A 27967-nucleotide genomic window follows, 5' to 3' on the forward strand; every position below is an offset into this window, starting at 1 on the left:
GACTTACAACCATACCTTTAACAATGGTTCAAGGTTGCAACAGCGTTGGAAAAAAAAGTTAACTGTGGGAAAGGGGACTTTCGGAAAGTCATTAAAAGTGGTGATCGTGATGGTGCATTCCTCTGAATATCAGATTTGGAAAACAGCAGCAGCAGAGTTAGTCCCTGTGTGTCTTACTTTCCAGAGTAAAGTGGTTGGGCACTGTGGGCTTTAAAGGTGATGGGCTCGAGAAGATTTTGATGTAATTCGTTAAGAGCTGCTCTTACGCTCGGTGTCATTTTTCTAGGTTCTAATACGTATGAAGAAGCTGCTGCATACATCCAGTGCCAGTTTGAAGATCTGAACCGAAGAAAAGACACCAAGGAAATTTATACGCATTTCACCTGTGCCACTGACACCAAGAATGTGCAGTTTGTGTTTGATGCTGTTACAGATGTCATAATTAAAAACAATCTGAAGGAATGTGGACTGTACTGAAAGGAAAGAAAGAGAGAAAGGGTAAATTGTGAGCCTGAACTTCAGCATTGCACAAATATGTGCCATTTGAACTTGTGCTAATTTTTGAATTTTCTTCTTTACCTTTCAGGATGTGGACTGTTTCTTTGCTCCCTTGTGAGACAGCTGCAAGCATGAACAGGACTGGAGAATGAAAACAGCATGCAAAACTTTGCATTCTTTAGCACAATCTTCTATATTAGGGATATTTTACTGGTATGGATGGTGAAGTTAGATTCCAAAAAAAAAATGGAACTATTGTTAAGTGTGATTTTTTTTATCATCCAGGCATCACTTGGATTGCATAATTTGAAATATGTACAGCTGTTATGAAGTTTTCATCCCAGAACTTCAATATGTAGCTTTCTTTAATAAGTCATCATTGCTCTATTTTTAAAGTTTTTCCATCAAACTATATATTGATTAAATTTTATTTTCTTCGCAATGAATCTTACATTTTAAAAGCAAACAAAAAAAAACACTTAACTATGCACATGATGTGACCAGATCATGCAGAAAGTATTCCTCTTAGCAGGAACCTTTTATTTTTAATACTTGGTATGGTCAGAACTTGCTAGTATTGCAACTACTTTAAAAGGGCCTTAGAATTCTTATGGCTAAAGCTGTGGCTTACTTCTAATATATACTACATCAACATTCTGCTACATATACTATAAGGCTTTCCCCTTCCTTAAAAGGTAGATTTCCTGTAGCAGGTTTAACAAATTATGTGTGGCTTATGGGTTGGGAGGATTTAGCCTGGTTTATGCCGAGTATCAATTTGCTGAGTATGCAGCTGGTGTAGCAAATAAAATCTGATTCTTATATGAAATTTCTGAAGTGAGTACCAGTTAGCAAAGTGCTTTGTAAAATTCTGAGCTGGAGGGAGAGAATATATGCTGCTACAGGGCTACTGTATCAACCACTTAATTGTTGTGTATGTGTTTGGTCTTAAAGCAGTGGGGAGTTTTGTAGACAGTGGAATTTGTTCTGCATTTACCAGGGCCCTTTGTCCTTAAGAGATTTTGGAAATGTACCAACAGCATGTAAATGTGGTGCCAAGTTCCTGTGTGCCATTGTTTTTCTTGTAATGAAAATTAAGCAGAGTAAGGGTAATTCTTTGCTTAACCATTACACTGAGACTCTTTCCCAATTTTAATGTACAGTTTCAACCTGATGATGTAGTTATTGGCAATATTAAAATGGTGAGTTAAAAAAACTTACAAGTTCCTAACTTTATTGGTGCCATTTATGCAAATCTTTGTTAGTTTCTTACTTGCATTTCTGACTTTTGCAAATTAAAATGTTAGTTAGTCTGATTAATTATTTGCTATTGCTAAACTGTTATATAAATAGTTGTAGGGTTATATCTTGCTTTGACAAAAGTTCATTAGTCTGCACCAAATATTGAGGTAGACCCTTCCTTCCTTCCTTCCTTCCTTCCTTCCTTCCTTCCTTCCTTCCTTCCTTCCTTCCTTCCTTTCTTTCTTTCTTTCTTTTTCTTTCTTTCTTTCTCTCTCTCTCCCTCCCTTCCTTCCTTCCTTCCTTCCTTCCTTCCTTCCTTCCTTCCTTCCTCCCCCCCCCCTCTCTGTGTTGCCTAAGAACAGAGTTAAGGTATTGCAAAACAGTGGGCAAATCCAGCTACTAGTGAAATTGATGTTGCTGACAGAACAGAACCAACTTAATACCATTTTATTGGTACTAGTAACCTTTACAAAGAGTAATAATAACATCTGAGAATGGTGGCAAGTCAGTTGTCAGTTTTTATCATTTGTCACATCAACAAAGTATTACAGTGGCTATTTTGAAATGATACATTGTAACGGTTTATTTATATCCTGCTTTATTATTTTTGTAAATAACTCCAATAAATCCTTCCTCCTCCTATTTTTCCCACAAAAACAACAACCCTGTGAGATGAGTTGGACTGAGAGAGAGTGACTGGCCCAAAGTTACCCTGCTGGCTTTCATGCCTGAGGCAGGACTAGAACTCAGAGTCTCTCAGTTTCTAGTTTGGTGCCTTAACCCCCTACACCAGGGGTAGGCAACCTCGGCTGACTGAGGAATTCTGGGAGTTGAAGTCCATGAGTCATAAAAGAGCTGAGGTTGCCTACCCCTGCCCTACACCAAACCTGGGTCTCTTGCTACTGTTACAAATACTTTAGCAAAAAAAGTGATAATGTTCTACACATATATATATATATATATATATATATATATATATATATATATATATATATATATATCATATATCATATATCATATATATATATATATATATATATATATATATATCATATATATCATATATATATATATATGATGCTAAAAATAAATATCTTACTAGGTTTCTGAGTGTACAGTGGGAGAACACTCTTCATAAATGCATGAATCTATTAACTCAACCATCTAAGGTTGACATGTACATTTTTTTTTTAAAATGGGAACATATTACAGGTTACTTAATCGGTTTAAGACCAATTTCATATAAGCATGAATATGTATTCAAATCAGGGAAAGATACTGTATGAATTAATAATGTATTGAGCCACCACCACTTCAGTTTTTTGTAAACAGCATATGAATCACAGCAGATATTTTTGAAAAGAAAATGTGAAGAGGAATGTCTGGGGAAAAGGAATATGAAGAGGAACGGAAGAAATTACTTTTCAACCACGCACCCATACTTTTTAATGCAAATTTATTTTTTTATCTCTTAACATTTATTTGAAGCTGCATGAGGAATTAACTTGCAGTTGCATCTTAATGCAAGTGGTATCTTGTCTAACAATACAACCTTTTTACAAATGTTGAGAAACAACAGAGCTCTAAATAGGATGCAAAGCCTGATACAACTGTTTTGTTTTTGTATCCCTCTGTTCCCTATATGGGTGTGGAGAAGTTCTCTGCCCCTGTGATGTCAATGGCTCAAAGCTGTATATGTGTATGTTCATTACCACAGGATTAGTAGGACAAGTAGACAAGTTGTCTCCACAGCAGGTATTGAAGCACTGCTGTATTCTATGAGTTTAATTGGTATGGGGGGACAGACCCATTCTAGTTCACTGAATTAGATTCTAGAAAACTTTTATTTAAGACACTGGGTTCTAATTGCACCAGCTTCAGACAACTGCAAATAAATTGTGTGTTTGATCTATTTTAATAGATGTAAATTTGGGAAATGCCTCATTTCTATGTACAATATACAGTTTTTGGGCTTGGACATTCAGACCATTGGTTTAAAATGAACAGTTCTGTTAAATAAAACCCCAAAGCACTATTTGTGTTTTTCCAGTGAACAGATTATGGCTTATTTATAAATAGTTAAATGCAGAGGTTCAGTGTTTGACATAAATTCATTGTTTGTAAACAAGTTTGTCTTCACTGTTGCCCATGTTACAATTTCCACTTTCACAGATTGCAGAGTACTTGAGAAAGGAAACTTATCAAAGAAAATTATTCAGAAATTGGAGACTCTTAACTTTTTGTTCCATTAGCTTTTTTGATGGCATGTTCTTGGTAGAATTGTTTATCTTGGGTGAGAACTGTTATCTTGTTAGAATTGTTTATCTTCTATGGAGAAGTGTAGATTCCTGAATGATGGGTTTCTCTGTTGGCTCTGCTTAGCAGAATGGTGAAGCTCGCTGGAAGCTCTCGTTCCTGACAGATGAAGATGAGATGATATTTTGACTAATGAAATCAAATTACATTTGAAATTGAAGTTGTCAAGAGAATGTCAAAGATGTAAAGACAGACTTTATGTATATACATACATGCATGCATACCTTCAGGTGTTTTTCAGCTTCAAGCCTAACATCCTACTAATCATGTTCAGTGATCATGGCATGTGAAGTCTCACAATATCTACAGATTCTGCAGATGTTTTGGAAACAGTTGCATCCTTACACATCTATTACCATGTAAGCACTGTGGATGACCTTGAAATAGCTAAATAGAATTGTACCTGGCTAGTTCTTGGCAGGAAATCTCAGGTATATTGAAAAGCTGAAAAAACATCTTGAAAGAAGACAAGGGCTGACCACTTCCATGTCATTTTCAATCCTGCTTCCTCTCCCCATGAATGTGACTAGTTACTAGGAGTTGATTTAAGAGAGACTATTTACCTTTAAAAACTCCTGAGTCATTTACTGAGCACCAACTTTGATTTTGCTTACATGAGCTTGTTTTGTAATCACAGGGGACCTTTATTACCTGTGATTTCCTTAAAATTTCTCTTTGTTGCATTAGTATCTTCAAACCCGTTTTGGAAATAATTGCTAAGCGAAGAATTTGGCAATGGTGCTAACTCTTCTGATGTAATAATTATTATACATTATTATGGCAAAAGAAGTGAGATAGCAGAGTATTTGCATAGTTTTAATGCAAGCATCCTGTTGCAGTTTAACTGCTGCTTCCTATCATATATGTAGCCCAGCTGACTTGGCTACTGTTTTCATTTAGTTATTGTGCACATTTATTTTTTATTTTTTATTTTAATTCCATTTATATCCCGCCCTTCTCCGAAGACTCAGGGCAGCTTACAAGCTTAGCAGTAGCCTTCATTCTATGTATATGCCTGCTTATTAGGGCTTTCACACACACCCCCAAGCGGCATTATTACAAAGTCAGCTTAAAGTCATTTGACTTTAAGCACTGCTGTTCAGAAGTATAGTTACAAGCATAAGTTAAGGAAATGCTAAAGTATACTTACTGCCTAATTCCTACTTTCGGAACTGATAATTGAATGTAATTACCTTTTCTTTTAAAAAGCTGCAATCTTAGAAGAGACCACAGTCCTTTAGGTTCTCTTTGATGATTACATCTGTTACTGCATCAAATACAAATTTGACGTTCTGTGTATCTGTGGCACAAGTCATGTGACTATAAATTTCTTTTGCATCTTTTCTCATGTTTAGATCAAGAAACTGAAGCTTGATGTAGTTGCCTGCATCTTCATATGTATTGGGGCCTGTTGGGGAAAGGAAGTAGGAAAACATAAACTAAACAAGTGTTAAAAAGTATCACTTATAGTTTGGATCCTGAGTTACCCATTTACAAGAAGAGCCTTAGATCTAACAATATTTTCTCCTGGTGGAAATGAAAAAGAAGCGGTATATGCTACATGTTGCCTTGAGTTCCTGGAGGAAAGGCAGTGTAAATGTAACAATTTGCTTACTCCTCCATATTGTTGCCTACGTTATTCCCAACCCTTGATTACATATTGAGGGGGCAGGTAAAATCACTTAGCAGATTTCTTGCACCAAAGAAAATATCCCACACATCTTTCAATCCAGTCGTATGTGTTTCCATCTGCATCTTGAAACATGATTTTTATGTGATACTAGTGTTACATTATTTTGGTGTGTCAACCCACAACCTATTTTATTATCAGAACTGTTATAAGCAGTTCTTGAACAAAAGGGAACCAATAAAATGCTCATATTCCCAGTTTCTTTCGTATGAATGTTACATAGCATAGGAAGTAACTCAATGGAACATGTAAATTGAAATGGATAGTTCTCTGACAGTAAGCCTGACAAGCCTTTAAAATGTAACGAGTCATTTTTAAAGCTTACATTTCTTAACTGTAATAAGTTCTTTATTGTGCTATTTTATAGAACAAGCCATTTTTGAATCAATTGAATGTATGTATGTGAATTTCTTATTGAATTGGTACATTTCAATTTCAATAGTAAATTACTTCAAACCTAGCACTTTGTTCATCAATGTACAAAGTATCATTTACTTATTATGAAATATATTTGCTGCCCATCTCATATCGAACAACTCTAGGCATTATGTATATTCAACCTGATCCTCACCAAATGTATTGAACTGCTATAACTTCAAGCCAGCCAAACTGCTGGACATGCTATTTGGGAATGTTGGTGGTTAATCCATTCCATGTGGAAGTTACTTAGTTGGGGAAACTGCCTTTTTCTCATTTAGCTGTTTTAGCAAATTATTTTGGCTTTCATGAAAATGAGAGAAATGTTCCCAAGCTCACCATCATAGTCAGGGAAGCAAATGCTGAGATGTACTTTCTTGATTTTTTCCTCAAAGAGGTCCTTCTTGTTCAAGAAAAGAATTATGGAAGTGGCAGCAAAGAACTTGTGATTACAGATACTGTTGAAGAGATGCAAAGATTCATGCATGCGGTTCTAAAGAGAAGAACTTTAAAAAGTTAAGTTTAAAAGGAACAGTGGTACCCGGGGCTACCTAATATTTTATTAAATATTCTGCTGTTTGTTAATTTAAACAAAAAATAAACATTTCAATAAATATGCAAAATATGGTATGCAGTCAACAGTGATGGGAGCAAAGAAGCAGTGATTAAATTAAAAGTCAAATTCCTACCGATGATTTCCTTAGAGTTAAATTTGTTTGTTTGTAGACTTAACTTCACATTGAAAAATGCAAAAAGCTACCAAAAAATAAACAGTATCATATATAATTGCTAACATTAAAACAACATTTCAGACAACTTGCAAGAAGTGGGTTGGATCCAGACAAAATGTGTCTCAAGGGAGCAGCCCTTTCCTTTCCTTTTGCTGATCTAAATCCTGTATTCCTCCCCCCACCCCAGTGCATTTTGGTTTTGGAATACAAAATAATACTGAACTCACAAAACTGATTTTATATCTTCTTATCAACCTATTGCATTTAATCAAAGTCTTTATAATGCTAGCTGAAAGATGAAAATGAGCTGTTCAGAGGTGTTTTTGTGGCTTTGCCACTCCTAATTCCTCTGCAGGAAGGGAAATGCTCCATCTTTCAGTAATCTTAAAGGCTAAGCAACTTTTCAGAATGGTGAAATCACTGAGATGTTGAGGTCATGCTAGCTTAAACTACCTGCCCCGAGAGGCACATTCAAAATGCTTGCTCCAGTGAATATGACAAAGGAGTACTTGGTCTAGATCAGAGATCCCCAACGTTTTGGGCACCAGGGATCGGTGCCATGGAGAAAGGCTTTTCTGCAGACCAGAGGGGGTGTGGTTTTCAATACTGCCGGCATCCCGAGGATGGAGCTTTGGTTGCTTATGCGGCCCGCTTGCTAGCATGCTGTGGACCAGTGCCAATCCATGGACCAGTGGGTTGGGGACCCCTGGTCTAGATCCTCATCTAGTCTCTCAGAGTGCTCTTTGCCATCTAGCTTGGATTTGATTTCTGAATTTTTAATTTAATTTATTAATATTTCTATACCGCCCTTCTCCCGAAGGTCTCAGGGTGGTGTACAGGGCAAGAATAAAACACAGAAATTACAAAAGATAAAAAGTAATTAAATACATGCCCAATTAAAAATACAGTTAATACATACTAAAAACCCCAATAAAAATAATAAAAACCCCACCAATCCCCCCTCAAGTGTTGGACACACTTGTAAACAAAACAACAGACTGTAGCTATGCATCCATTAATATTCTAACTCCAATGGAATGTTGGCAAGAAATTTGTGAAGGTGGTCCGAATTTTGTCCACTGGTCTATTAACAGAATAGCTCTGCAAAGAATGGAATGGAATGGGACTACATTTTAGGCGCAGGAGAAGAACTGGCAAAATAAAAATTGTGTTGAAAATGAGCTTGGAGGGCGGGGGGGGGGGACTTCCCATAGTACATCCCCAGGAGAGAGAAGTCTTTCAGCAGTGGTTTTAATCCATTGCTGACTGTTTCAACTGAAGCCCCCACCTCACCCCACTTCCCTCCTGGCTGCATTGCTAAGTGGTCTGGACAGAATTCCAGAAGCCATGAGGTGCTTTCCTCACCTTGTTATTTTCTAAGAATCTCTCTGAAACATTCCTGGTGAAGGGCAGAGAGAGACCCAGAAATAAGCACGATGCTGCAAGTTCTGACTGTTTTGTTGCATGCCAGCTTTTAATTGTTGCTGTCAAAAGCATATTTTAAGCGCATGTCAGAAGAAATACAGGTAGTCCTCGAATTAGAGCATTTTGCTTAGTGACTGTTTGAAGTTACAACGGCACTGGAAAAAGTGACTTATAACTACACTTAACGACAGTTGCAGCATCCCCATGATCGTGTAATTTACATTTGGATGCTTGACAACTGACACACATTTATGACGGTTCCGGTGTCCCTGAGGTCATGTGACAAGTGTCCCTTGATCATGTGACAAGCAAAGTCGATGGGGAAGCCAGATTCACTTAACAACCGTGTTACCAGTTAAACAGCTGCAGTGATTTACTTAACAAATGTGGCAAGAAAAGTTGTAAAATGGGGCAAACCTCCCTTCACAAATTTCTCACTTAGCAACATAAATTTTGGGCTCAATTGTTGAGGACTACCTGTATCTATGGTTACTAGGTAGTCTTTCCCCTGGTTACAAGAAAACAGCGGTTAATTTCAGCAAATTCTTTTTAGTTATCTTCTCTCACTTTATTGAGAGAAAGTGTCATCTACAATTCAATTTGCTGAAAAACAAGCAACTGAAACATTTTTATAGCTGAAATATTTTATGTGTGTGTTGGAGATGATCCTTCAAATAGCTGCTGGTGAAGGTTTAGTGGGTTTAGTGGGTTTTCAGAGATAATAATTTTTAAAAAATGATAAAAGACTTTCTGAAATTGGACAAAAAATGACTCCACTTTGACCTACAGCAAGCAACTCCTTAAGCAAAACTAGAAATGGAATTCTTATTCCAGATTGTTTTTTTTTTTAACTTGGGCTTGAATGAGAGCAGCACAATTTCAAAACAACAAAAACCACCTGACTGGCTACCTTTAAGTTCCTTTAATTTTCTCTTCTTTGGCTGTAATCAAGCTGCTAATGCAATTATAAAGTCCTGCCATTCTTTATCAGCATGAAGTAGAAAGGATGACTGAACTAGGTTTTTCTTTATGGGGCTGATGAATTTCAAAGCAGAACCAAGTATATGTTTGGAACTGTCATTCGTCGCATATACAGCCTGAGGTAGCAAACATACCATATCATCGTCTTCTACCAAGACCATGTCATAGGCACTAAGAGCGCCACAGAAGATGATGCAGGTCACCCCTTCAAAGCAGTGGATCCACTTTTTGCGCTCTGATCTCTGCCCACCTACATCAAACATTCTGAAGAAAGAAGAACCGTGCATGTAAAAATGACGTTGGAACATTTGAAACCAGAGGAAAATCTTCCCAAAGCAATGTAGTTTCAATGAACAGATGTTTGAAACTTTAGAATGATGCATATTTGCAGTCTATCACACTGGTTAAAGATGCATATGGAAGCAACTGTTCAGCTTCCCACAATTTGCACTTGTGTAGGATTTCAATTCATAAGTTTCCAAAATCCTTGGATCTTGGGGATTATGAGATTGAACGTGAAGTCATCCAGAAGACACAAATTTGAGGCAATCTACTTAAGCAAAGGTGTGAAGACTACAATGTTTCTTCAGTCAAACATTTAACAAAAAAAATTGAAACAATAGATATCAAATTAGAAATAGAAATACCTTGAAAAGTTAAGCTTTTGCTAGGGGCACAAAGAGATATGGAATTAATGTTGCTCCTAAGAATGCCCTGCTGCTAATGGCCAGCTTTACACATTAGATAAAAAAGTGTGGCGAAAAAGACTTCTGGATGCCGAAGTACTCTGAAGTGTATACAAGAGGAGGAAAGGCAAAATAGAACTCAAATAGGATTTAAATGTCCTAAAAATTAGTTGGAGAAAATAGAAAGAAAAAGTTATCATTTCAGAGCAAGGAAGGCATCAAGAGGTTTTGCTCACCTGAAATTAAGATCCTTGACAGAGAACTTTGTTTCTATGATACCTGTGGTCTTAACGCGGGATCGCAATACATCCTGTTCACTGGGAAGATAGCTGGAAGCAGTGATCCTGTCCAGCTGATTAAGATAGCTACAGAGGAATGAGATGCAATTTAATTTCTTAGCATGGTGTAGGAATATATAATAGCATGTATCATATGCCATCTATATTATGATTTGATAGAACTGTGTCAAAGTTTCCTAAAGCTTTAATGGCTTGAGTAGGATTTTGAACTCATATCTTCCAGAAATATAAAACTGAAATTACTATGATTTAATGTCAACATATTCTGCTTTCCTTTATATAACATTAAGGAAAATGTGGTATAAGCATTGGTTAACAGCTGGCTAATGTAGCAAGAGCAGAAATGGCAAACCTCTGCTGTTCGAGGTTTGGTTAGGACTGCACAGCAATTGCAAGTTATTATATTGTTAAGGCTAACAGATTAACAGATTTTTGACCATTTATTGTATTGTATAGTGTTATATATTTGGCTCCATTTACTCTTACAATTGCGTAAACATTTTGTAAATACAGCCTTTGCCAATTTAGTGCCTTCTAAATATATTGAATGATAAATCTTGTTGGCTGTCATGCTGGCTGAGGAAGATAAGAGCTATAGCCCATCACATATAAAGGATATTAGCTTAGGAATGAAGCCTGAAAGGATTTAGTAGACTTCTGTTGCAAAATGTTAATTGGCAAAAAGAGACACAACTTTTAGTCAGCAATACCAGTAGGAATTTGGAGGTGTATGCATCCCATCTTATATCTCTATATTGTAGCAATAGTTGGTCCCAAAATGCTAAATTCCCCCTTGAAATTGAATATTAGTACAGAATTATGCAAATAAATAGTTTGAATCATGTTTGATCAATCAGGTAAGTGTAATATTGCAGATATGTATACCCAAAACCAAGTGCACAATGAAATTCAGTGACTGATATAATCAGGATTTGCAGTCCCAGAAGTGACATTGTTGATTGTTAAAGAAGATTATAACCATGGAAAACTAGCGGGCTGTATCTTGACTTACAGTACTTGTTTTTTTCCGCCTAAATCAGATATGATTAACAAGAATTCCTTGGGCTGTGAGCTAATTTATTCAAAACTTTATTCACTAACTTCCATTGTACTTATTCAAGACTATTAACTAGAATGTCTCCTTCCTGAATTCTCCCCTAATTCTAAATTATTACCTGACTGACTTCAAAATAATGACATTTCTATTAATCTTTTCCTTCCTAAAGAGTTTGGAAAAGCAATAATTGAAAGCTGAAAATAAATCTAAGAAAACATTTTCTCCTTTATCTTAATCAACTATTCCCTAAGAAATAAAAATACGCATCTTCAGAAGAGGATTTAGAAAGCCATGCAAGTTCTGATCAGCGTTGGGCTCGTGCTGGAACCAATACTAGATTTTCTCTGTGCTCACTGTGAAGGCCTTTTCCTCAAAGCGCACGCAACATGCTTTCAAAAGTACAAATCTGCCCACCAGTGCAAAAGCAGCTTAGGACTATAATAAATTGACTAATGAGGATAGAGCATGTAGGAATAAATATGATCAGCCTTATCCATGTTATCGGGGTAGTCTAGTTAATATTTATATTTTACTTTGTACAGTTTTGTAAATTGAACAATTAGTAAACTGTAGTATACACAATAGATTAAAAAGAATAAAATAGGACATTCATTTTTTTTAAAAAAAGACAGAATGAAGGAAAATAAGTGAAAACCAAACAACATTCACAGAAGGGCTGGGTATTTAGAGCAGGGACTTTTCCCATTTACAATCTGGAAATAGATGTTTTTGGCCACAGCAATCCCTTGTGAGTCCCATGGCAAGGATGACTCTAGGAACATGCAAAACCATGTATCCATTCTTTCTGAGGAACTACAGTTACCTGATACAGACTCCCTAATTCTCCAGGGTTCAGCCTTAACTTCTTGATCATCATCCATATCACCCCAATTTCCAGAATAAATGCCACACCTCTTGATTCAGGCATTATAGAAAAGTAGAACAGTAACATCATCAGCATACCGACAACATTTCTCGCTAATGTCTATCCCACGGGGATTAATGTAATACTTGCTATTATTCCACAAAAAAGCAGGGAGACACTCTAGGACCATCCCTATTAATAGGAATGGAATTGCTTTACCACAGTATATTGGTTCTGGCCCAAACTCTCTCCCTGCCAAGGTTACAGAAATGGCTCAGGACAGGGGTAGGCAACCTCGGCTCTTTTATGACTCATGGGAGTCAACTCTGGGAGTTGAAGTCCATGAGTCATAAAAGAGCCGAGGTTGCCTACCCCTGGCTCAGGAGGATATGGTGACTGACAGCATCAAAAGTGTTGAGATATCAAGCAAATTCAATAGAGTTGCTCTCTCTCTCTGTTTCTAAACCAGGTTAGATTGAAAAGGGTCTCTCTCTTTTTGTCTTTCAGTCAGTATTGACTCCTGGCTACTGCCTGGACAAATTTTTGTAGTACTCTTGGCAGGATTTAAGAAATGCAAGCACAACACCCTTTGAAGCATCCACGTAGCTGTTTCAAAGAGACGTTGATCTAATTTTCCACATATTCTGAACCACTTCTCCAAATCCTTTTTGAAGCATGGACAAGACAACTGGTTTTATCTGAAAAGACAAGGAACTGTGCAAGGAGAATTTCCTATTATCAAGTTGAGGAGTTGTGATAATGTGATTGCACAAATGTCTTATCTCATTATCACAATCCTCTGAGGTGGGCCTAACTGCCTTCCCAATAAGGTAATCTTTCATAGATGCAGTGGTTGGCTCAGACTTACTATGCAGCAGAATCATTGAGCTGATATTCAGCTGCTCGATCAAAGCAGGCTTGAACTCCTCCATCAGCCCAAAGTTTCTTTATACAAGTCACCAATTCTGCAGGCATGGTACCCTCTTCAATGGAATCAGCCAAACAGTACAGCTGCCGTTGCTCATCCTATAAAAATACAGAGCCCATAAGCACAATCTTGTTTCCTTGGTGGCTGGATATGGAATGCCAGGCTCATCTTCATGATTCAAGGTGCTGGTGTTGACCTATAAAGCCCTAAATGGCGAGGGTCCGGGATATTTGAGGGAACACCTGCTGCCAGCATCAAGCTCCCTTCATCCAGTGCGCTCCCACAGGGAGGGTCTTCTCAGGGTGCCGCCGGTTAAAGATTGCCAGAGGGTAACACCCAGGGGTAGGGCCTTCTCAGTGGGCGCGCCTGCTCTTTGGAACCAGCTGCCCGTGGAGCTGAGGACTGCCCCGTTCATTCCGCCGGGACCTGAAGACCTGGCTCTTCGAGCTCTCTGGCCCAGGCTGAGAATTTTTTAATTTTTAATTTTAACTGGGTTTTTATTTTTTCTCAGGGTTTCATTTAATCTTTTTAAAGTTTGTTTTAACTTTTGTATTGATTTTCTTTTAAATACCCTGTAAACCACCCTGAGTCCTTCGGGAAAGGGCGGTATATAAATCTAAATAAATAAATAAATAAATAAATAAATAAATAAATAAATAAATGTAGTTATGAGGTCACCTATACAAGATGTCCACTGTTTTCAGCTGGGAAGGCTTTATATGACCCACGCATCAAACTAGAAAACACCAAAGCAGAGAACCAGGTGGAAGGAAGAACACTGAGCTACGGTGGTGGAATGGCTGAAATGTAGTACTGCAGGCTGCTAACTCTGCCCACAGCCTGGAATTTGAACCTGGTGGGGGCTCAAGGTTGACTCAGCCTTCCATCCTTCAAAATGAGGTCCCAGATTGTTGGAGGCAATATGCTGACATTGTCAACCACCCAGACAATGCTGCAAAGCACTACAGAGCGATATATAAGTCTAAATGCTATTGCTTTTATTATTCGTACATGAGAAAAAAAAACAGAGGAAAGTAATAACTTTCTTGACAATACATCAGCTTTTTTCAGAGAGAAAACTTTGGTTTGGCCTGGATTGTCCACCAAAAGTATTTCCTCTAGTGAAGTGCTATTGTGTATTGCCATTCTGGCGCAATCTGTGTAGTGCTTTCTTCCAACACAGATATTTTCAGTACCATAAGGTTGATTAGTTCAGGGGACTGCAACCTTCACAACTTTAAGACTTGGCTGGCTGAGGAATTCTGGGAGCTGAAGTCCACAAGTCTTAAAGTTGTCAAGGTTGGATTAATTGATGTCTTATACATTTTCAGCAGTATCTTCTCTCTTTTTTTCTTTTTTAAAGTATATTACTTCCTGTTATGAACTGTAAGAGGTAACACTGTTTTGAGAATAACTCAGGTCAGTGCTGTGCTAATTATTCTATGAATTAGCTTTTGCACATTGATGGATAGAAAACAAACAATGCTCTCCAAAACTTTTCTTTAATCACCAGATGGCACTAGGCACACTTCTAGGGGCTAACTTCTTTAGGTTGTGTAGGAAAAAAAAAGTGATGGGCGTGTTTGTGCAACACACTTAACCATGGTTACTGAACCATGATTTAAACAGTTCATCAAATGTCTGGAGTTGTCTGAACCATAAACAAACCACATTGTCTAAGTTCAAATTATTCTACACGGTTCATAATACACTACATCAAAATGCAGTGTTCACTCTATTTGTGGTATGTTCCAGGCTAAGAGATTTTGTGTGGCATAAGCTTTTGGGCATTGACTGTATTGGTACCAAAAAGCAGTCTGGAGTATGGTTGTTTTCCACAGACCATCTGTAATTGATGCATGTTGTCAGTATTTATTTTATTTATTTATTTATTTATTTTAATTCCATTTATATCCCGCCCTTCTCCGAAGACTCAGGGCGGCTTACAAGCTTAGCAGTAGCCTTCATTTTATGTATATGCCTGCTTATTAGGGCTTTCATACACACCCCCAAGCGGCATTATTACACAGTCAGCTTAATTGCCCCCAACAATCTGGGTCCTCACTTGTACCCCTGCTCTAGTACTGTGTGTATGTATCCTATCCTTATATATTGCATCTGAACATAGTACATCTTTTAGGCTTCTAAAATATCCTCCAATATTAGTTTTTTATATAAAAGTACATTCTTTCGTTTTCTATATTTTTAACCGATAAGAAAAATATGTATAAACCATAGAATAAAATTAGTGAGACAGCATATGTATTCTGGACTATCATTTAAACATCCCATGGTCATTCTTAGATTCAAATTTAAAAAGCTTTGTATCAGTCACCTTGTCTCAGATATATACAGACACATACACATCAATCCTGTTCCCAGCCTGATCAAATCAAAAATATTTTTCCTATGTAAAAGGGGAAAAAAATGTTCTGTGCTCTGTATGTGCAGTGGGGGGCAATGTCAAAAAAATATATCTAGACTTCAGTTATACAATAGCAGCCACTTTTTGACACCTCCAACCACCCTGCTTGTATTGCATCCCAATTTCTAGCCATTGTCATTGCTTTCAGGGGAACACATGTTAGAAGTACAGTGTGCTGTTGGTAACACTCACCCCTCGACCTGAATCAGCAAAATCTATGCCCAGAGTAGTCATGGCCCTGACGATCGATAGGATGGATTGAAGTATGTTGCTATATATGATTGCTTTGAACTCCATACATTCTTCTTCTGTGTAACCATCTTGATGGATAATTCTGCAGTACAAAGAGGGGGGGGGGGGAAACCTCAAGTCTTGAATATGGAATGCTACCATTGATTTTATTCCAAAGCTTTAGTACTAGTTTTGCCTTTGCTTTTATTCTCCACCTGCCAAGGAGTCTGTATGGTTCAACAAGGACTGGAAACAAATCCAAGTATTGTTACTCATTCACTAAGTAAAAATGTTAACATCTGGTGCAGCCTGTTATGTCTAAACCCTGGTCTCCTCTGCTATTCCTTCTTAACCTTCTCAACATCATGACTTCCATATCAACTCTTCTGTCTTCTACCAACTGCAGGGATTTTGAGTGCTTAGTTTGTTCCAAGCTATGAGTACTAGTGTCAGTTTGGGTAATCAAAAACATCAGCTTGGCACATACGTTTTCTGCTGAAGAAGGCTGAGCACAGCCTCTGATCTGAGTTCTTGCATGCAACAGGTAAAAGCAAATGCACTTTCCCCCAAGAAGGTGTTATTGATAAGGCCATGTTCTTACCCCTATGCGCTCTGAAGCACTTTTAGGCTTTTCAGTGCCAAGTGCTGCACCACTCCAATTTTGATAGTCAATTGATGAGGGGACATCTTGTAGCAATAAATAATTATCTTGTGGATAATTATCCTGTGGATAATTGTGCACTCCGTCTTCAGTGCAGCTTGCACTTACCTAGAATTACTCTAGTCTTAAACCTAATTTAGTTCCTACAAAGTTCATTTAAAAAGAGTTAGTGAAAACCAGGCTAAAGGAAGAGCACCTGGCTTTAAATGGTCATTTCCATCCACCAGCCTAAAAAAAGGGGACATCCTAAACCTTATGGGAGTTCTTTAAATCATATATGCAGGCGAGCAGTTATTGATTGCTCCATGACATACTGTTGTTATGAAAAGGTATTTCCTCTTGATCCTATTCAAAATCAATTTATGAAGCAAGCAGTTGCCACGTTGTCCTCAATTGGTTTAACCAGATGCTATTTTTATGTGTACTAAGCCTTCCATAATCAGTTTAAGTTATCTGCCTCAGCCCGCTCCTGCTGCCAACAACCTGAAAAGTATCTATAAATGTGAACCAATGTGGGACAACACCTAATTAAAAATGCTGCTGGGTACAGCTAACTTTTGAGTTCCTGATTGCTGATCTTGAAGGAGATACTCACTTCATCTGTTTGACAATTGTACTCTTCCCTGACTCACCAGCACCTGGAATGAAAAACAGCTTAATGTCAGAATTGCTTTGCAGACAGAGGATGGTCTGAGTTAATTATGAATTGCTTTCCTACTGTAATTATTGTGAGATCACAACTGGAAACATATTCAACTATTATACTGAAGAATTATTAGGACATGGTGGATTGGTTTGCTAAATCAACCATAATGTCCTTGTTCATGCACAAGTCTCAATAAGCTTGTCTTAGTGGTTCATTCAAGTAGTCTCTTTTGCAACAATATTATAATGGCTTACCATTGCTTTTTCAAGAATATTCTTCAACTTCCCAGTCTTACTTAAGTTTGAAGATTTTCTTGTTGTCTCTCATTCAAATTCCAAATATGCTTCAACCACTCCTAGCTTCCACGCACAGACAACAGGCATTATAACTAGATCATACACCATCATTTGCAAGAAATGGCTAGATTCATGCCTTGCACAAAGGCAAAAGTAAAAAAAAAATAGAATGATAGCTTAGTGCAACATGAAAAATTAGCCATTGTGACTGGCCTATCATAAAGACAACATCATGGGAAACATATTTTTCTGTGAAGGAAGATCAATGATCAGTGATCTCAGAAGATTCTTCTCTGATGTTCATACTTGTAGGTTAAATCTTATTACAGGAGAGCAGTTGGTAGTCTTTGACATTCAACCATTTGTTCAAATTTACAATGACATCGAAAAAGTGTGTTAGAACCAGTCACAGCATTCACATGTCATGTGATCAAAATTAGAGTGCTTGGCAATCAATTCTGATTTCGGTCTTCATTATGGTTGTAAGTTGAGGACTACATTTATAGTGCTTGGAAAAAGCTTAAAAAGGTGACATGTGAAACTGACTTAGCTCAAATATGGTATTATATCATATCTACTGAACGAACTACATTTGGCTAACCTTCTGCAATATACTGTTAACACAAACCAGTATGTTTCACATAAGTTAACCTTAAACCATATTATAGTCTATTGGATACCAGCTTCATACACTGTACTATGCCATAATATGACTTGTTTGATCTTAATTTAATGTAAATTCTGTCATTGATCTGGCTCAGCAATTTATTAAAACCAGTGCTTTTTTTGTAAAAGAAAAAGGTGCCGGAACTCACACTCGTTCCTACAACCCGCCTTGCCTACCCTACAAGGTGCCAGAACTCCGTTCTGAGCATTCTATTTTAATTAAAATTAAAACCTGTTTTAATCAGCTTTGTTTGATTAAAACAAACCTGATTTAAACAAACCATAGCTTAGTACAGGGGTAGGCTGGCTCAGGAATTCTGGGAGTTGAAGTCCACGAGTCATAAACGAGCCAAGGTTGCCTACCCCTGGCTTAGTAGGATGTATCATCTGAGTCTAAAAAAACCTCACTGGTTTAAATGGTAAATAAAAGGGAGCCTTCCCTTTAATTCCCCGGGCTACGGAAACAGCAGCCTACATTTTCCCATTCCCATAAATGAAATGCCTCTCTTAGGCCAAATGTTTTTAAAGATGCTCTCTGTTAGGCAGGCCCCAGTGTGAACAAATAACTAATAACTAACCTATCGGTTAGACTACTGCAACGCTCTCTACATGGGGCTGCCCTTGAGGACCACTCGGAGGCTCCAACTGGTGCAGAATGCAGCCGCGAGAGTTGTGTTGGGGGTTTCCCGATACTCCCATGTTACACCTCTGCTCCGCGAGCTGCATTGGCTGCCAGTTGTCTTCCGGGTGAGTTTCAAGGTGCTGGTAATGACCTTTAAAGCCCTACATGGCATGGGTCCAGAGTACCTTAGGGAGCACCTGCTGCTGGCGTCAACTTCCCTCCGCCCAGTCCGCTCCCACAGAGAGGGCCTCCTCAGGGTGCCACCGGTCAGAGAGTGCCGACTGGTGGCCCCCAGGGGGAGGGCGTTCTCTGTGGGTGCGCCTGATCTGTGGAACCGTTTACCGGTAGAGCTCCGGATGGCCCCCGACCTTCGCTCCTTCCGACGTGATCTAAAGACCTATTTGTTTGAACAAGCCAGCCTGGTCTGATGGGTTTGGGGATTTTATTATGTTTTTATGTATTTATCTGTTTTATTGGGCATTATGGTTTAATCTCTTCTTAATTTTTGTACTTTTGTATTTTAGTATTTATTGCCCTGTTCACCGCCCTGAGTCCTTCGGGAGAAGGGCGGTATACAAATTAAATTAATTAATTAAATAAATAATATACATTAGTTATTTCTGTGACACTCAGAGTTATGTCAGCACTGAAGTTATTGCATGCTAAAGATGATATCCAGCTAAAGATAGAGAAATGTTTTTCTCTGGGTTGATCTCCAGGTCCACTCAAGCATGATGAATGTGTTCTTCACTCTCTATTAATTTGTGATGACCTTATGATGCCATGAGCAAAGTCACAGCTGTATGCTTGGAAGCCTAGAGCTAGTGGAGAGCATTCATGGGCCAATGCTTGAACCCAGAGAAGTGTCTGACAGTGTTTAGTTGCTGTCTTCCAAGATAAGCAACCAAGCATCTTATTAGGCCTGCAAGGTGTCCTCCTGGTTTATGGGTAAACAAGGATCTCTCGTCACAGAAGAAAAGAGAATGGCTAGCAACCCACACAAGTCCTCCATTATTGCTCCACATTTATTTCTGTCCATTTATTCCTCGTTTTGCCAAAAATCCCAATGTGTGTAAAGAACAAGTGTAGAAAATGGTAGCCAAAGCAATGAGAGCCATGAAAAGCTTCCCAGACACCCAGAACGAAACCTTCATTGCATGGCAAGTCTGTGACCAAGACTTGAAATGGGGCTATGACAGCATTCTGCATTTGGGCACCTTTTCCAACAACTATGATGATGCTAGCATATCAGAGGATTGGGAGGGAGAGTGGCAAAAATGAGGGGAAATAAGCTCTCTGCAGATGCCCTGAAAACTCTAAGAATAAGGTGATGAATCTCCTTATCGGGGCCGGTTATGACTGCCTAAACTAAAGTAGTGTTTTGAACCTTGGTAATTGTAATATATATGAACTACAAGTCCCAGAGTTCCTCATCAGCACTGACTGGGGAGTTTTGGGAATGGTAGTCTACACATCTTAAAAGTTCTTAAGTTTCAAAAACGCTGTTCTAGAAGGTCTTCTGGAATGGAATAGTTTAAACGTGCTTACAAAAAAACGAAGGATCATAATTTAACAGCATGAAATGCCAGGAAGGAAAATTAAAATGGTTGTGGGAGTTACTGTGACACACAGTCCTTAAAAAAAACCAGTCACACTAATTATTAAGGAGGAAATTACCATGGAAATCAAATCAGATGTGGGACAGCTCACCGTGAGCAGCTTCCTTACACAACCTCATTGCCTTTCCTTTGTAATTCTTTGTGGTGAAATTTGGGAGTGCCTTTTCAATCTCACTAGATGTGACCACGAGCTGGAATTAGAGGGAATTCAGGCCCAGTCTGACTTCTTCTATTGTGGTGAATCTTCCATAGCATGAATATGGTTGGGATATAAACGTTCAAAAGACTTGTTAAAAATCCTGTACCTGGAAGCACTCAAGTAGATTGATAACATAGAGGCCAAGTATGATCATGTTTTCCAAATGATTTCTATTGCTACCTTAATTTGTAACAGAATGAATTATTCTCACAGCTTGCTTACAAGAATCTTTACTACAATGCAAAAAGGTTTTTCTATGAAATATGAAACATATATGGATGAAATATTTGCATATCTCTGTCTGCATAAAAATAATCTAGGAGGCTTATCTAGTGAAGATAAAAGCTCATATAGATTCACTGCTAGAATTTTCTGTAGTAATTTGTCATTATATGGAAATACTTGCCTTTTGATTACCAAGACATTTTGCATACAGGAATAAATAAGATCTTTAGGCTTCAACCTGATACCCAGAATTTCTATAGGTAATACCAACTTTAATGAGTTTTATTTTTACATAGACATGCAGTATATAGGATTGCACTATAAATGTTCTCCCCTCTGTCTTTGACTATACCTACAACTACAGTTCCAGTTTTAATGAGGACTAATAGCCTCAGTGGGTTAGGACGCTGAGCTTGTCGATCAGAAGGTCGGCAGTTTGGCGGGTCGAATCCCGAGTGCCGCGTAACAGAGTGAGCGCCTGTTACTCGTCCCAGCTTCTGCCAACCTAGCAGTTCAAAAGCACGTAAAAATGCAAGTAGAAAAATAGGGACCACTACGGTAGGAAGGTAACAGCGTTCCGTGCGCCTTTGGCGTCTAGTCATGCCGGCCACATGACCACGGAGACATCCTCGGACAAGCGCTGGCTCTTCGGCTTTGAAACGGAGATGAGCACCAGCCCGTAGAGTCGGAAACGACTAGCACGCATGTGCGGGGGGATCTTTACCTTTACCTTTACTAATAGCCTTAAACTGAGAAAACATTATTTTAGGTTGGGTTATTAAGCATTTTATCAAGTTACTAAAATGTAATCATATGCACACATATACTGTAGATATTCAGAAATGCATTTACATAAAATACGGTGACTCCTAGCTGCAAGACTAAGTTATTTTTGCAAGTGCTGGCTCATATTTTTACTCCAAATCATTAGATATTTGCTTTCCAGAAGCACCAGCCTTCCTAAAACACATTCCTTTTCTTTCTTAACAAAATGTTTCTTCTGTTGCTCTTCACTGATTTAAGCAACCATTGTACCACTTCTTGATCTCATCACATTAAGCTGCTTGTTTAGTTCAAACCGGGAAGCTGCTTAGAATTAGAGCTTAAACACTTTAATTCCAGTTTCCCTGCTGTTACTGTGATGAATCCATGTTGCCAGGAGGCACATAGGAACCGATTATGCATGCCTCTTGCCTCCACAAGCAGCACTGCTGATCTATGTGACTTCTACTGCATGAACTGTAGTACACTTGTTTCTACAGCAATGTTGTCTCATGAAGCCATGCAGCAGAAGCCAGGATTAAAATATTTTTCATTCTACATATGGGAGGACACCTCATCCAACCTCCATCTGTTCATTACTGAGGTTTCCATTTCAGGTATTAGGGTGGGCTGAGCTAAACAGCAACAATAGCAACAGAGTAGGCCAGGCCTGCCTTCACTGTGGCCTCTAAATCTCCAGGAATTAAGCAGAGTGCAGATTTTTACCCCAGCCATAGTAACATCTCTGTTCATACACTCCCTCCTAAAGCCTTCCTCAAACTGGTGCCCTCCAGGTATATTGAATTAGAAGCTCAATTACAAACAGCTGCTGAGCAAGGTGACTAGGGACAATGAGGATTGTAATTCAATGCATAGGGCAGGGGTCTTCAAACTTGGCAACTTTGAAACTTGTGGACTTCAACTCCCAGAATTCCTCAGCCAGCCATGTCTGGGTGAGGAATTCTGGGAATTGAAGTCCACAAGTCTTAAAGTTGCCAAGTTTGAAGATCCCTGGCATAGGGAGAACATTAGACTGGACATGACTTCTTTCACTCCAACCCCTTTCCTTGATCTAATCATAAAAATTATTCCTTGTTGCTTGCTAAGTGGATATTAAACCACTAGAAACTCATACAACTGGCTGGAAGACACATCTGAGCCTAAATTTTCCATGTCTCAAGTATTCTTTGTGCTACTTTTTAAAATAAATTAACCTGCTGGCAGTTTTCATTCAACAAATTAACTTTATAGATGCATGTATGGAACCTGATTACAACTTCCAACTAGATAACATCTGACTGAATTCTAGCATATTTGTGTCAATCGAGAACCTAGAAATGTGTGTATCAGAAGAGTACTGCATATTGAAGCTAATACTCAGAGAATTTCCATAAACAAGTCAATTTCACAGAAGCAGAAAATGTGGCTGGAGATAAGAAACTAAGGTCTCTGGCATCACACTTAAAAAAAATAAAAATTTGGGTTGAGTCCAGATTTAATAATATTCAGGAAAAAAATCTTGTAGTTATCACTACTAACTTGAGCTCTCATTGACTAAAATGATTAACAGTATTCTAAGCACTTGAATCCAATTTTTTGTATTTTTCTCAGGGAAATGGTAATGCCATGTTACAATGAAGCTTCCATGTTTTAACTCATCAGTTAATGGATTAAAGGCAATCCTGAAAGGAATAAGACAGGTTTTGGGAGATTCATGCACAAACCAAACCGAACCAAAAACAGCTGTGTCCCAGATATTTTTGTTCTAGACATAATTACTTTGGGGAAAAAGGTCTTTTCAGTTTCATTCTGGTTTAGTTATCATTCAATGTTGTCTTCACACTTTCAGTTGGGGAGTTCTGAATTCTCCTGTCTCTGTGTCAGTAAACAAGGGAGACTTGTTGCTAGTGGCTTATATAGGTAGCGCTGGACTTTTCAATGTAATGGAGTCCATCATGGTCATAATTTGTGATGGTTGTACAATCAGTTAGTCATGTGATTGGCATGATTTTACAACCTTTTTCCTGGTGGTGGTTTAGCTGCCACAGCAGTTGTCAAGTAGCTGCCATGGTTGTTAAGCAAGTGCTGTGGTCGTTAAATAAACCAATGGCTTTCCAAAATCAGAAGTAAATGCTGGTTTTCAGCAACACCGTTCTTAAATGAAGTCACATGACTCTGGGATGCTGCAAAAAGCTGTCATATGCTGTGGTTGTCAAGCACCCAAAGTTTGATCACGTGTTCATGGATGGGAGCCCAACCATTGGAATTTCGACTCAAGATCCTAAATAGCCTCCAGATCTGTAGTAACTTTGAACTGATCATAAGTTGAGGACTACTTGTACTTGTTAGGGGAAGAGGTGATCTGAGTTTAGGAATGAAAGAGCCCATTGGACAGATCGAACAATTCTAGGTCAACAATTCATGTGTAAGAGTGGAGAACAAACTATCGAAAAAGAAATTGCTACTAGAAGCCATTGGACTCAACCCTGTACTGGTTGCTTCTGTTGCAGCAGTGGTGACTAATAATATCTAATAGTATCTAGCACCAATCTCATTTTAGTTAATACTTTTACTACCAGTTTTGGTTCAATATAGTTGGGTGTATGGTGATTTGTCTTAGATGAAAAGGGAAGGGAACATCACCCTTCCACCCATTCCATTGCAAGTAGTCCTCTCTTACTAGCTTCCTCATGCAGCGACTGTTTGAAGTTACAATGGTGCTAAAAATATAACTTTGTGACCAATCCTCGCATTTACAATGGTTATAGTGTTCCACAGTCACATGATTGCCATTTGTGTACTTCACAACTGTCTTGTGACAAGCAGAGTTAATCCAAAAGGCTTTTTTCGGGGGGGGGGCTTAGTGTCTGCAGCTTAACAACCAAAGGGGAAGTGAGATTACAAACCCTTTGTGGTCATGTGATTTTCCCAGTTAGGACAGTGGCTCTTAACTACCGAGTTGCTGATTCCATTTATGGTTGCTAAGTGAGGACTACCTAATACTGGTACTTCTAAAATTATTATTTTTTTTAATTTTTCAAGAACATTTCTGTTTCTAGCTTCCTGTTAAAGCCCGTTTCGTTGGGGAAGTCAAGTCTTCTGGTTAGCTCTCTCTGTGTATGTAGATGTGTGTGCCCTGGTTTTGTCAAGGTTCAGGAGCTATATAGAATAAGGGAGCTACCCCTATTGGAATTTGAGTTTATAGCACACAATGATAGTGCTGCCTCTCACGCACCTCCACCACTGAAGCAGGCACATTTAGGGCTAGAGCAAGGGCAGGCAACCTTGGCTCTTTTATGACCCGTGGACTTCAATTCCCAGAATTCCTGAGCCAGCATGGCTGGCTGAGGAATTCTGGGAGTTGAAGTCCATGAGTCATAAAAGAGCCAAGGTTGCCTACCCCTGGGCTAGAGGGTAGTGTGGTATGGGAGAACTTCAAACTATCTTCAGCTATTGCAAGGCACAGGTCAGCAGAAGGAAGAGCACCAAGCATTTTTCAGCTTTAAGCATCTTTTAGGTATTATCTAGATGTCCTTTCCATTCTCAGCAGCATTATGATCCTGGGTTGCTGACCAGCAAAATCCTTGCACATTGGTTGAAGCACCCATCAGGTGTACAGGATGGTCCAAAGACATTATGTATTATAGCCATTCAGGTTGGTAGAGGATGATGGATTGTTGCTTCTGCATCTGGTTGCTCCTGGTTACCATATCCATTCTTCAGCAGATGGATTAGGGCACTGATAATACAGGAAATAAAATCCAACGTGTTGTAAACTGCCCCAAATAGCTGGTAGTCAGAGTTGTAGTTGCACTTGTTATTTTCACCTCACCTCTGACATATGTTCCAGTCAAGTTAAGTGAGCGTTAATTACATGTCTTTTATTGTGCACCAGTAGAGATGGATGGTACTGAGGGCATGTCTGTTGTCATGGCCATAACACTTTCAATTATGTTATATTATGCAAAGTTGTTGGATATGGCTCACAGGACAAATGAGATGAGCACAGCATGAAGGCACAACTGAGAACTGGCTACCTGGGCAGCCAAATCTTAAATGTGATGAAGGTTGTTGAGAAGGTAATCAGCCTGCAGCTGATGGGAAATAGATAACATTTCAGTCAGGTTCCAGAGTGGGATTTAGTAAGACAGCTGTGGTTGCACTTGTTGAACTGGGATGACTGGGATGACGGTGCAGCATCTGTCTTTGAGCTCCTTGAGCTCCCGATGGCTTTCAATAACATTAAATATAGTATCCTTCTAAGCTGGTTCTATAGGTTAGGGACACTGTTTTACAGTGGTTCTCTTCCTTTGTCCTGGGCTGGTTGCATTTGATGTTAGTAGGCAGGGAGAAATTGTCCCCTAAGTCCTTCATGTGTGGGGTGATGCATGCTTCTCTCCCTTCCTTTTCAACATTTGTATGAAACTTCTGGGTGAGATCATCCACTGATTGCTGATGACATCGTTATGTCTTTCAACTCTGAACCAGCTAAGTGAAGCTGTCACGGTTCTGTTCCAGTGCCTGAAGGCTGTGCAGGTCTGGATCGGAAGAAACCATATCCACATCAATCCTTCCCAGACCAAATAACTGTGGATGTTTGGATCACCCAGATCTGGGGATATTCCAACTTTGACCTTGGAGGGGTCACACTTTGGGAGTCTTCCTGGACTCACAGCTCCTGCTCAGTGAACAGCTATGGCTAGGAAGGCTTTTAGCCAACTTCACCTGATGTGCCAGTTGTTTCCTTTCCAAGATGAGTGGACCCTTCAGACAGTCATTTATCCTCAGGTCACTTCATAGCTTGATTACTGCAACATGCTTTAGACATCTGGAAGCTTCAGCTGATCCAGAATCCAGCAATATAGGCAGTGACAGACATTCCTTAGTATGCCTATGGAACACCTCTGCACCTGTTGCCAGTTTAATTCCATGTGCAATTCAAGGTGTCAGTTGCCACATATAAAAGCCCTCTATGGCACAGGTTACCTGGTACCTGGGGTCGCTTTACCTCCCATAGTATCCATCTGGCCAGTTCGATTTGTATGCGCTCTGAATTCCACCAATTAAATAAAGCCATTTGTCTGAACCCAGAAGCAGGCCTTCTCTGTAGCAGTGCCTGCCTTCTGAAATAAGAGTTCTCAAAATTCAAATGGTATTTTGAAGAGTGCTAAGGACCTGTCTCTTTGCTCAGGCCTTTGATGAGGATGTGATACCCCTTTCTTGCTTTCCATTCCCCTCTGGGCTTGTTTTCTTTGCCACTGTTGTTTTTCTGTTTTGTGCTACTTTTTGTTTTATTTTTTTGTTGTTAAATATTTCGAACAATAGTAAATCAACCAGAGTTGCTAGCAGTCGAGAAGCATATATATTTAATAATTCATTTTATTATTATTATTATTATTATTATTATTATTATTATTATTATTATTATTATTATTATTATTATTATTATTTTTCATGTCAATGCATTTTGATGCCCTGTACTTATGGACTGCTGGTAAAATTAAGGGTTTTTGGATGTGTGTCTGTGTGTGTTTTAGTCAATTTTTGACTCCTAATGACTGCTGGGTCAAGGTCCTGCAGTTTTCTTGGCAAACAATTTTTTGGAAGTTGTTTGCCAATGCCTCCTTCATAGAGCAAAAATTAAATTTAACAATGATTACATAGCAAGTTCACCACACATTTGAAAAGAGCCAATTGTATAGGAAACTATTTTAGGTGAAATCCATCCTTCCTCCCTTCCTCCCCAAAATTTTACTTTTACTTTTATTTTTAATCATGGAAAATATTTCAGCATGAGGGAGAATTTTACTGATTCTGAAACATAAGCTATATCTTTCCTCACTTCTTAACATTATATTATCTTTCTTGGAAATACTTAATCTTTTCTAACAGACATGGTGCCATTGACTTCTGAAAAGGATCTGTGTGACCTCTCATTAAAACCAATGGACTGCAGTTATTTGTCCCACTGTTCTATCTTCTGCCATTGATACAGATTTGCCTTGGGAACAGAAATCAAAGCTTCTAATTTTTTAAATTTCTTGTTTAGACCAGAATCACCCCAAACCTTACTTCTAACCAAATCTAACCAAATTAAATATTTTTCCATCTGAACTGCTGTTGCTCATATTGAGCAACTGGTATCTAACTTGAGAATGCTTTGTGGACAGCATTTAGAAAATGTGCAGGAAGAGTAGTTCTACACTAGTCTTCACTTGTTGACCCCACCCAAGGTAAGGATGATAGGAGCCACAAAAAATGAAGAGATAAAGACCCTCTTCATGAAGATAAATGGCCTGTTACATTACACTTACCTAACAGGAGTAGCTTAACTGTCTTTGCCTCTTTATCTCCATCCTCTTGAAGCTTCTTTTCCAACTCCTTTGACCTCTTAGCAAGTTCCTTGTCTTCAGCACTTGCTCCACTACCCATATCACCTTCTTCTTCTACTACTTTGTTTGGCTCCTCCAATTCCTGTTT

At 38.6% G+C, this 27967-nt stretch overlaps 2 protein-coding genes across 3 annotated transcripts in view; one reads left to right on the forward strand and one right to left on the reverse strand.

Moving 5' to 3' along the window:
* Nucleotides 1-940, forward strand: part of GNAI3 (G protein subunit alpha i3) — a 33034-nt gene extending 32094 nt beyond the window's left edge. The window contains exons 8-9 of the mRNA XM_083357809.1: nucleotides 287-498; nucleotides 587-940. Coding sequence (XP_083213935.1) covers nucleotides 287-477 — 191 coding nt within the window. The 3' untranslated portion in view covers nucleotides 478-498; nucleotides 587-940. The remainder of the gene's footprint in view (nucleotides 1-286; nucleotides 499-586) is intronic.
* Nucleotides 941-4114: 3174 nt separating this feature from the next.
* Nucleotides 4115-27919, reverse strand: GNAT2 (G protein subunit alpha transducin 2; the record flags this gene model as incomplete). Of its 2 annotated transcripts, XM_083357811.1 has the most annotated exons (9): nucleotides 4115-4155; nucleotides 5250-5464; nucleotides 6503-6656; nucleotides 9435-9564; nucleotides 10223-10351; nucleotides 13076-13233; nucleotides 15753-15894; nucleotides 17048-17090; nucleotides 27802-27919. In XM_083357811.1, the coding sequence occupies 8 exons, from the start codon at nucleotides 27917-27919 to the stop codon at nucleotides 5274-5276; spliced, it is 1065 nt and encodes a 354-aa protein (XP_083213937.1). In that variant the 3' UTR covers nucleotides 4115-4155; nucleotides 5250-5273. The 2 variants fall into 2 exon arrangements, with proteins under 2 accessions (XP_083213937.1, XP_083213936.1); XM_083357810.1 differs by lacking the exon at nucleotides 4115-4155 and having other exon boundaries at nucleotides 5142-5464.
* Between the last annotated feature and the right edge of the window lie 48 nt (nucleotides 27920-27967).

This window comes from Vipera ursinii, assembly GCF_947247035.1.
Source record: "Vipera ursinii genome assembly, chromosome: 3".
NCBI classification, from domain to species: Eukaryota; Metazoa; Chordata; class Lepidosauria; order Squamata; family Viperidae; genus Vipera; species Vipera ursinii.